This window comes from Oreochromis niloticus, linkage group LG14 (genome assembly GCF_001858045.2).
Source record: "Oreochromis niloticus isolate F11D_XX linkage group LG14, O_niloticus_UMD_NMBU, whole genome shotgun sequence".
NCBI classification, from domain to species: Eukaryota; Metazoa; Chordata; class Actinopteri; order Cichliformes; family Cichlidae; genus Oreochromis; species Oreochromis niloticus.
Window position 1 is genome coordinate 32239740 of NC_031979.2, and position 11251 is coordinate 32250990.

General features: G+C 39.9%; 1 protein-coding gene across 5 annotated transcripts; it reads right to left on the reverse strand.

The window, feature by feature from the left end:
• Positions 1-1373: 1373 nt before the first annotated feature.
• cep126 (centrosomal protein 126) lies at positions 1374-11172 on the reverse strand. Of its 5 annotated transcripts, none has more exons than XR_003213789.1 (12): positions 10848-11171; positions 10507-10626; positions 9271-9416; positions 8891-9002; positions 8649-8784; positions 5498-7439; positions 4731-4849; positions 4259-4328; positions 3784-3993; positions 3600-3664; positions 2732-3506; positions 1374-2544 (listed from the first exon to the last, which is right to left on the reverse strand). XR_003213789.1 is itself a non-coding variant. In XM_005455071.3 (11 exons), exons 1-11 carry the CDS (start codon positions 10880-10882, stop codon positions 3423-3425), a joined length of 3036 nt encoding a protein of 1011 aa, XP_005455128.1. In that variant the 5' UTR covers positions 10883-11172; the 3' UTR covers positions 1374-3422. The 5 variants fall into 5 exon arrangements, 3 of the variants coding, with proteins under 3 accessions (XP_005455128.1, XP_005455127.1, XP_013129849.1); XR_266570.3 differs by having other exon boundaries at positions 2722-3506; XM_005455071.3 differs by having other exon boundaries at positions 1374-3506; positions 8649-8781; positions 10848-11172.
• Between the last annotated feature and the right edge of the window lie 79 nt (positions 11173-11251).

Below are 11251 nucleotides of genomic sequence, written 5' to 3' on the forward strand. Positions count from 1 at the left end.
AAACTAACTTGCAGATGCACTGAAAATGAATGAACACAGCAATGTAACCAAATTAAACTCAAATTTGATGCTATAAAGTGACATTTTCTTGTACAACTTTGTACATGTTTTTTTTTTTTCAAAGTTACCAAAGTTTTCTAGTGTAAAAACAAGAAATTAAAGGACAAATAAGAAAACGAAAATCAAATTCATATTGAACTTAAAGCTCATAATAACTTACAATAAATTGCATTTGCAAACGGAAAATCTGACTAAAGCAACACTGGCAGATCACATTTTTCTTTGCAGGATTTATTTATAGCATTATGACACAATATAGATAAACACTTTTCCAAGAATCTGAGCAAAGATAACAAAAAAAAAACTATCATCACTATGTGTAATAGTACAGTTTTGTCTTTCTCTCACTCTCTTTTTTTTGTTACAGTGCTCATGAAAAGTAGACCCATGCAGTTCCCACAATTGTTATGCTAATGCGGCCCCTCTCCCATTGAGAAATCATTTTGTCAAGATCCACCCTCTTTGGATATAGAGGCTCTGTTTCAGCTTTTCCCATACATCCACTGAATGCATCATTATGAAGATCTATTAAATATCCACAGACACTGTAAACCTCCTTAACAGACTGATAGTCACAAGCCACATGCTTTTGGACAGATAATACTTTTTAACAAAGCTGTACCTTCAAAATCTTAGAAACATTTAACATCGCTGTAATCCACCATACTAGTGTACTGATAGGAATTCATGTTTGTCCTGCTAAACTTCGATGTGTCTAATAAATGATTAGTAAAATACTGACAGTGAGAAAACTTTTAATATATGTGAAATACTTGATTATTGTTTTAAAAGTCGCTCTAATTTGATGAATGAAGGAAACAGTCTTTGCACACATGCTGCCAGTCAAAAAATGGCAATTGTTTCAATGAAAGTGGCCATTTTTACATCATTGTAACGCAGTCAGACACATTAAAGAGATGGACTGCAGTGTCCCGGCAGCGCCAAGAGGACCACCCACCACGCCGAGTTTGGTCACTTTTTGTCAGCCTTCCATCCTCCTCACTGCTCTCGATTGGATATTACTAGAAACGATTATATGGCCGCTATAAACCAGAATCAACCTGTGATCTACAGTGTAGCTGCATGAGTCCACTTTGTGTAAAGCGCTTTGCTCTTCTGTTTGGCTATTACAGATATGTTGACACACCGTTGCTATAGTCAAGTGAGTAGAAGGCTCGCACGCCCCCTGCAGTGTACAATCGGTATTTATCCCAAACTATTGCAGCGTCTATCCCTTCCTTTCTGACTTCCTTTAAACATGAACTAACCACGTACAATACAGTCAATAATAAATGAAAATGATATACTGCATGTCAACTTTAACGTTTTTTATTGTCTACAGTCTTTCAGTTTTATGCATAAATCTTAGCTATCACTCATTTTCTGAGCTTTTAAGCCATTGTTATCATTACAAATTTGATCTAAACATGTAAAGCTTAATTTCCAACCTCCCATCCATGTGCATATTGTTTGATTACAAAAGATATTCAGATTCAGAAGTCAAGGTTTGTTTCAGTCATTTTTCGTTGCATGCAATATTGCTTTTCCAGACACTCATTCATTGCGTGTTAAATGGACTGTAACAAAAGAAGACAAAATACTTGACAGCTTAAGCTTCACAACAGACCAAAGCACAAGTTTGAACTTGCATCTGTGAAAATGTCTCCCCTTATTTTCAGCACTCTTGCCTTTTCTTGTTCAGTTTCTGGGTGTTGTGCTGGTTAAGGCTTAAAGCTCATTACACTCACCATTGTATAGCATAATGACTGTGAACAATAATGGTGCCAAGCCAAACGGAACTGATTTCAGGGCAAACCTACAGCAGAATATTCAGAATTTCAGTGATTTATCTGAACATGAACACTTAATCTACATGATTGTGTTTATTTGTGTGCGTGCCTATGTTGTTGTTGTTTTTTATTGGGGCAGTCCAAGTATTATTACTAGACAGTTTCTTGTTAATAGGTAGGACTCAAATATGTTAAATATCAGCATTCATCAGTTCAGATAAAAGTAGTTTTCTTCCCTTTATAATCGTCTCATGCACACTGGGTAGAAATAACACTGATGCTCATTGTCAATTAACCACATTGGACAATTTGTATGTTTCACTGGAGAATCTCTTCACATATAATGAGTCAAAGTGCGTCTGCTGTTGTGGGCATAATCATATGCTAAAAATGAATACATTGTCTCCCTCTGTTGCTGTTCTCAGGTTTGGTGTAAGCTAACAAGGAGGTGATGCACGACTCGATGTGGCAATGAGACACCATTGTCACATTACTGTTTATAGCTCCTTCTTGGAGCACCAAAGAAACCTGCAGTTAAGCTATAAAAAAGTCCCATCATTGTTCAGATGAGCTTGGGCTTCCTTCAGCTCTTGGAACAAGTCCTAGCAGGCTGACAGAGGGACAAACCCAGACACGCCGGAGAAGGAGGGGCAGCTCACATCAATAATCCCTACAGCGTCTTCCCCCAATGCACCTATTGTTTGCCGAGGAAGACAGAGAAGTTTTTAATTAAATACACTTTAAACAACAACTAGTATCAAATAATACCATCCTTTGTCTTTTGATGTTGCTATAGATTGAGGGCAATATTAAATAAATTAAGCCTTAAAGCAAAAATAAAATTCAGCATAGGTGCAATCTTAAGAGAAACCTGTGGAAACCTCTTTGGTAGAGGCTTGGCTTGCTGAGCCAGTAGGTTGAGTCTAGTAGCCATAATCATCTGTTCCACAGCCATAAAAGAAAGACGAACACACCTTCAACGCTGCAAAACGTCTTTTCATAAACCATTTCCAGGCCTTGGTCAATTCACTGATTGTAACACTGCCAAACACAGAGTTTATCAGCAAACTGACAACAAGATTTATTCACTTCACTGCTGATATAGTTGCAAAACAGTCCAGCAAATCATAGTGTTACTATACAAAATAAATACAGAGTGGTGCAACTTTAAACATTTAACATATACAATTTGATAGTGTTTGTATATTTTGTAGTCAGGGCTGGTCATGTGTTGATTGAAACAAGAGCATCTTTGCATTTTTTAACATAAAAACAGATTAAAGCCTTTCTCATTTACATAGGCACTTCAGACTTAAATTGCTTGATAATCAGTATCTTAAAATTGTTTTTCTTTTATGACCATGTGCTACGTGCGCTCTAAGGCTGCTGATATGGGGTTTTTTTGTCTTTGCAATTCAAGGCTGTTTATATTTCAGATCCTTAGTTACTTGAAAAGACACACTTTGTAAAAATTCCTTTTGCGGGGTAATAAGTGCTTGTTTCAACAACATGTTTCAGCATAATGTGCACCGATGAGGGCTCAAGACTGCTGTGGCGAACACAAGCTTCAAGTCAGGACTTCTTGTGGTATCGAGAGTGATTGTTAGCTGAGGATCCACAGTGTTTGTTATGGTTTGATGCTTTCACTTCTCTTGTCTGAAAATGGAGACAGAAGTTAAGGAATGAATTATCTTCAACAAAGTCACCCTTTCTGTTGAGGAAAGAAATAAATCCCTGCTAAATACTTACATAGGGTGCATCACTAAGTACAAGACCATGCATGCTAGTATTGCCCCCAACACGCTCCTGCACACCTGCAAATAGTAACAGGTTGGCGTGGTTACGCTGCACCGACATCATGTTGATACTCTTCTGTCATACACAGGTCAGAAAAATTCTGGCCTGATTTTAACGGCCTTCACAAAGTGCTTACATTGAAGCTGGTGGTTGAGTCGATCCAGACAGAGCAGAATTTTCTTCTCCTCCAAGGAAATGGTGGTGAGCTCCTGCTGTTGGCTGTACTGCTCTACTGTTCCAGATCTCTGTGTTTGGACTGTCTCCATGGCAGCCACTATACCCTTTTCTTCCAGATGGCCTTTAGCATGCACTTCAGCTAGGTGTAACTGGGCTGCACTCTCAAAATCTGAGATTACATTAAAGGCAGACACTCTCACCTTATCAATGGATGATGCAGCTGTCCTATCAGATTTCTAAATTCCTATATCCCCCTGTTTTTTTTTTAGTTACATTATATATATTTCCTAAAACTACAAAACAAAAAAGAAAATGTTAAGAAAGCTCTTATAAAGCATCAGACATGACAGAATAGTTACAATTTTTTAAACTAATACATTCAACATTTGCTTTAATTATGAAATAAATGTAAACACAAACAGAGAACATAATACCTTCATTTGGAAAGGCTGAGTTGTAAGTGCTTGAAAACGTTCTGAGCAGCTTTGCGGTCTGCTTTGTTTGCTGCAAAAAACAACACACACTCACAACACATGAACTGTCATTGAGTCAACATCAGTTATTAGCTTTTTACTAACTGCTCGTTGTTATTGTTCCCTTTGTCTGGGAAGCTTAAGACAAAGATTTCTATTCTATTTTATTCTGTTAGTCTGACCTACAATTAACCTTAATTTTTATGCAGGCTAAAGATGAATTAAGTGTTATTTTATTTGTGATGACAAAAAAATGTATCGTTAACTCGTGTCTATCCCTAACGTCTTGTCTTTGGCACCATTAATTATTAAATTAACACTTTGGACAGCATAAAAGGAACAGCAAAACAAGTTCAAACACACCCACTTACTGATCTTTACCAACTACTCTCACACCTCCCCACAGGGCAACTACGCAACTGCACGCATGTACCTGAGAGATCTGATGAAGTCTTTTATTCTCTGAGCCAGGAGCCTGTCTGCCTTTCTCTGTACAGGGCTTCCTTAAAACTCGCCCTCTCTCCAGGGCTGGTGCTTTCAGTATCGGTTTTGCTGAAAGAAAACATATGCACCGGTATCATAACTACATGAACAAGCATACTCCAGACCAGGGGTGGGCAACACCAGGCATCGAGGGCCAGTGTCCCTGCAGGTTTTAGATGTGTCCTTGAACCAACACAGCTGATTTAAATGGCTAAACTAGCTCCTCAACATGTCCTGAAGTTCTCCAGAGGCCTGGTAATGAACTAATCATGTGATTCAGGTGTGTTGACCTACGGTGAGATCTAAAACCTGCAGGACACCAGCCCTCGGGGCCTGGAATTGCCCACCCCTGCTCCAGACTGTGCTGTCTAAAAGACCGTGTTAATTTTTTTTTCAATTTTAAAACAGGAGTTGGATGTTTTGAAGCACAGCCTATTACTACAAATAATAAAAAAGTGGAATAATGATTAAAAATAGTCATAAAAACTGCAGATTTATTTCTGCATACTTGTACTATTGAACACAGTCAAACAGCATCCTGGGACTGGATTAGCATTAAAGATTGTTCCTCTTTACGCTCAAAGTACTGTAGCTGCTACTTACAAGTTAAAATGTAAAATCTGAACTTGAACAGGTAGAAAAAAACCCTGAAATTTCTCGAGGCACTCAAATGAACCCTAAGCTGAGTGAGGGGCTGTCAGCTAAAATATACATTACCATCCTTTGTGGTTAAGGCACTGCGGACGCCATGCCAGAGGTGTGAAATTTCTTCATCTGTGGGAGTACAATCTAAACAGAAGTCTTTTTCATTGCATGCATCCCCCCCCTTTCTTCTGTAGTGGTGAGTTTCCTGATGACTTGAACTGGGCATGCTCGTCACAATGCCTTCTGAGAGTGGGGAGGCATATGAGGGTGGCAGTGGTGTGTCTAAAACAGTACTTTCTGTTGTTATTTCTTTATGCGTTTTAGCTGAGCAATGGCCCTCTGAGTTATTCTTGTTCAGGACCTGCTCAACAGCCATGGCCTGTTTGTTGATGGCGCTCGCGTGATCCCTGCCATACGGAATTTTGGTGATGCAAGGAGTCTTTTGCTCTGCAGATTCCATCCGAGGAGGTGGGCGGGGCACCATGACCTTCCCTTGGGTTTTGGCAATCTGACTAACCTCGGTGGCAGACTGAGGTCGTATGACCGTGCCCTTTCTTGTTCGTGAGGAAACAGGACCCGCTCTGCCAAAGTGCTCTTTCCGAGGGACCTTGGGGGCACTGGCTCTGATGCTGTTGCGGTGTGCCTTGACCTCATCGGTTTGTTGCTGGGGCAAGTTGACTTGAACATCTGCCCAAGCTTCCTTTGTAAACTGATAACCAGTGGAGGCTGCAGGGGTCATGCCGGGTCCAGTCTTGGGAGTCTCTGAGAACGCACTAAGACTTAGCTGGTGGTCGTCCGAGTTGTTTTTTGGTTGACAGAGATTGGAGGATTTGCCTTTCATTTTGTTCTGTTTATCTTTCTCTTTTTCCACATGCACTTCATCAAACCAACGCAGCTTCTTTTTGACAGTGTTATTGCCCTCCAGGTCCCTTGTTTTTCTCCGTGCTAATTCAACACTATCCCTGATCGCTAAAGCTACTTGTTTTGCAAAAATCAAATTCCCTGAGCTGTACACACAAGTGGAATCCATGTATTTGGACTGCTTTTTAAGAATTCCCTTACTATATCTGACCTCACATACAGAATCAGACGTCTCTATTGACAAAGGTATTTTCTCAACTTCCTTCTCAGGACATTCAAGATACTTGTATGTATCTGACTGAATATTAGACAAGCAGGTATGCTCCATGGATTTTGTATTTATTGGCTTCTTAGTATTGGACTCTGAGTTTGTAATCTTATTGAGATTGTTTGTAGAAGCACTGCATTCTTTGTGAGATGACAGAGCGCTGTTTTCTTTTCCTGTTTGCTGAAGATCGCCTTCTTTTGACAAATTGTCTGTTGTACTGTCGTTCAAGAAAATATTTGGCTTTGGGGGATCCCCAAACAAAATGTCTTTGCTGTTGCTATTTTTGGCAAGCAAAGGAATTTCTGTAGTTGGATATTTTAATTGTCTGTCATCTTGGATCCTCTCCTGTTTGGGAGCCAAGAGGCCCTCTTGTTTAGGATAGGAAGAATCGAGTGCTGCGTTGCCAAGAGCAGCTATATTTGCAATAATGATGTTGCCACCGGGGCTGTTCTGTCGAGTTTTCACCTCATAGGGCTCTAGGTCACCGCTAACATTTTCACTATGAGCTGATAAATTACAGTTGTGCAGAGCAGGCTGGATCTCTGTCTTAAGTCTTTGTTCAACAGATGTGAATCCCCACGAGGCTTTAGAAACATTTATCTTCTTATTAGACCAGCCAGATTCATCTAGTTGTTTCTGGTTTGGTTCATGCCATTTATTTGCTTGGACTAAGTTATCACCGAGAAGCATCATCGCTGAGAGGTCTGATGTTTGATGGCACAAGTCATTTTGCTTTCTTAGGTCTTGATGGGTCCTCTCTGTGCCAAGCAAGAGTGATGAATAGGAACTCTGCAGAGTTTTTGTGAGGTGGTTGAAATCCTCATTTTCCAAACTATCCTTACTTGAAAGGCTCTCAGAAAGACAAGAATCAGACAGGTGGCTACCCTGGAAAATGGAAGCAGAGAGGAGTTGATAAGTGGAAAATAATAATGTATTTTACAACTGTACAGGCATGCCTGTTGCTTATCAGTGCTTAGAAGGACCTCCCCTGCGTCCTTGCCACTGATCTTTTTTCTCACAAAATGAAAATGAAGACTGTTATAAATAATATACATTTTGAAACAGCTATTAATATATGCACATTGCACTAGAGGGTGCTACAGTTTGTAGCATCCACAGGGACTGTTACTGCAGGAAAAGGTTTGTTACAATGCTGCCACCTAGTGGACTCCCCAAAAATTGATTCTGTTCATCTAGAGCACAGGTGTCGAACTCCAGGCATCGAGGGCCAGTGTCCTGCAGGTTTTAGATGTATCCTTGATCCAACACAGCTGATTTAAATGGCTAAATGACCTCCTAAACATGTCTTGATGTTCTCCAGAGGCCTGGTAATGAACTAATAATTCGATTCAGGTGTGTTGGCCCAGGGTGAGCTCTAAAACCTGCAGGACACCGGCCCTTGAGGCCTGGAGTTCGACGCCCCTGATCTAGAGGTAGCGTTTTCAGTGGGAGAAACGTTTTGTCACCATCCAAGTGACTTCTTCAGTCTCAGCTGACTGCAGATTTCGCCAATCTTATAAACAGCCCATTGTTCCTTCAGTGGTGCTAGTTTCAGTCATTATGAAAATTAATTTAAAAATAAATAAATAAATTAAAAAAATTAAAAATGAAAAGAAAATCGTCATAAATCTAGTCCTTACCAGGTTCTACAATTATTTAAATACAGCATTACAATACATGGCATATTACACTCTGTCTTTAATTAATAAATAAAAATATACCCAAATGTAGAAGCAGTACAAGCAGTAAGTTAAGCCTTACAGCTTCCACAGCAATTAAGCGCCAACTGAAAGAAACTGTGGCCTCGAAAAAAGCAGAAGACAAGACCAAAGTGGAGATTTGAAAAATCAAAGAAAACTACTAAATGAAGAAGTGGTTGAGTCAAGTTAGATATGCAAGGATAACATATTTTTATACATAAGTACTGTATTTACACAGACACACAACAAGCTACCTGCAATCAGGAACAACTTGAGGCTCAGTGTCAAAGCATTTGTCCAATCACCTGAGCCCAGCTGTCCCACTAAAGTAGTTTTGTTTCCTGCACATTGAAATGAAAAAAACAAACAAACAAAACAAACAAAAACAAAATACCTGTGGACTGTGATCGTGCTCCCTCTCTATTCTGCTCTGTTCCAGGAGGAGTTTTGTGTAGGCCTCCACAGCAGAGAGCGCTTGGCGGTGGGAGGATTTAGAAACCGTGGGTGGCTTAGGAGATGGGGAGCAGCTTCTTTAAAAGAGAACGGAGAATATAAATAAGCAGTGACTGGTTATTTTTGGTATGCAGTAAGATAATACAGGAGAATGGTTGAACTTTAAATCTGCTTCTTTTTTACCTATTAATGTTTATATTGCTGGACAAGAAAGAGGACTGCCGAGTGTACGAACTCGAGGTGCCTTGAATTTGATGGAGTGCATCTTCAATATTTGCAACGTTTCTTTTAAAAGCTATAAGACACAAAGGAAAACATACAAATAAACCAAAATATATCAAGACTGTTTAGTGAAATAGAAGGTGGCACGTGTTAAGGAGCTGAAACTCTTAAACCCTTCATCCAACTTGAATGTGAATACCCTCAAATGAAAGCTGAGAGTCTACGCATTATGTCCATGTCCATTAAACAACTATAACTGGAATATTTTTCAGTAAACAGGTAAAAATAAATCTTGTGTCAGTGTCCAAATATATATGGAGCTAACTGTATAATCTACTAACATTGTCGGCGCTTCTCAGAAGGGGGTAGATGTGCTCTTTGGAAACGCTCAGTTGCGTCCTGTACTTGCAGTCTGCGTTGCTGGAGGATGCGGTCTCTCAGGCGTTGCTCCTGCACATCCCACTGCTTCCGTCTTTCATCCAAAGCCCTGAGCCATGAAAAAGGGCAGAGCATGAACCTAGGGCACATTTTAATTTATTAAATCTAGTCTGGCTATGTTTTAGATACAGAAACCTGAGTCCCTGCCTAGAGATATGTTTTCAGCAGAGCCATTAATAAATTAAAGCCACCATTCACTCCTGGGTTCACTGGTGAAGCCAATAACAACAGTAACAGTGTAAATAAAATTCCACTTTGTTTTTTTTTTAAATGTCAGAAACAGTAGTGTATTAAATAGCCATGAGAAGTACCTCTATCTACTGTATTTACAAAGGCTTATAGTAGCTGAAAATTTATTTTCAAAAATGTGTCATTAAACTATACATGAACTGGAGTTACACCGGTCCTTTAAATGTGCAACATTGTGCCTAATTATGCTGCCTTTGTTTACGTTGGAAAAATCATGTTAAAGATTGCAATTCTGCTATCTAAAAATAAAACTGAAATGTATTACTGTAAGTGAAGATATAGTATTTCATGCAATCTATGTAATGTTTATGGGTAAGCTAATCCACAGTTTAATTTACCCCTCCATTAAAGGAACAAATCTAATTTGTGGGGCTCCTCTTGTTCTTGGGTTACGCCTTGTTTTGATGTTACACAATAAGCCTGACCATTGCCTACAGCCATCCTTGCAATAACATGCTTTTAGAGCACTAGGTTTAAAAACAGGACCTTTCAGCTTCAGGTCCCAATTATGGAAACACATACTTATAAGGTGCAAGGGATCTGAACCTCATCGGGATGAACTTTGCAGCTTTAAGCATTCAAAGAAGTCAAGCTTTAATCACCTCTCTGGAAACATAGATCTATTTCCGGGTCTACATTGTGAAATCCTGTCTGCACCGTTCATCCTGTAAAGTATCTAAGTCACGGACAGAGCCAGAGGCCCATTCTGAACACCAGCAAAGCACAGCCTGCTTTCCTGAAATTAAACGGGCTGCATATATTTCTCTAAATGGGTGTCTGGGAGAGTTATAGATTATTGGTTAGAGAAATCAGACAGAAGTGTGTTGTTTAGATGAAACTTTGCTGTTAGTCTAACAATAAAAATAATACATATTTATTAGACAACTGACTTCCTGCGTCGGTTGGTTTCCAGGGAGAATTTGCGTGCTCGGGCTTTGCATATCTTCTGCTCTTCAACCAAAAGCTGTCTCTCCTTCTCGAGACTTGCATGATCTCTCAACCTCGAATATCTGGTAGTCATCAGCTGAGGAGAGCAGTTGTTGATGGTGGTCAGAGGATATGTGTCGCGTAAAAGTAATAATCAATAATGATTAAGTTCTCGTGAATTATACAAGCAGGTCGAATAAAGTTTCAAGTTGGGTCATTACCGAACTCTACATTTGTTTTAAAACGGGCGTGGATGCATGACACACATTTCTATAACACAAATAACTTCATGCATGTAGGATACGAGTGGTAGAAGAAGTGATCTTGAAGAACTTGCATCCTCTGAGGCTGCTGATCCTCGCTGACACCGAGCAGACGTACAGGTTCAATCGGCTAGCAGCTGCTAACTTGTCCTTTTTAGCTAACGTCGGCAATACGCCGGATTAAGTCACTCAACCATTTTCAGGGCGAGGTAAAACTTGTAGCGTAAATGTCCACATCGTTGCGACCTCTCCTGACCAGTAACAGCCTCATTCTCTTATGTAAAAGAGTGAGAACAAAAATCCGAATAAGTTGATACGGCCACAGCCGTGTTTGTGTACGCTTGCTCCATGATAGCGACCGAGGACGCGACTCCTTGGCAACCAAGAGAGGTGATTGTTTCTCTCATGTCCAGCAGAGGGCGCAGGACTCCTCCAGGCGTGCATG

What these genes read in the sequence shown, in the direction of transcription:
- cep126 (XM_005455070.3), bottom strand. Translation starts at nt 10,882, where the DNA reads ATGCAAGTTCTTCAAGATCACTTCTTCTACCACTC. An exon ending in GACTTCATCAGATCTCTCAG is followed by an intron (nt 4,329 to 4,730) that starts GTACATGCGTGC and finishes TGTTTTTTGCAG; the next exon opens with CAAACAAAGCAGACCGCAAA. An exon ending in ACTCAACCACCAGCTTCAAT is followed by an intron (nt 3,665 to 3,783) that starts GTAAGCACTTTG and finishes TACTATTTGCAG; the next exon opens with GTGTGCAGGAGCGTGTTGGG.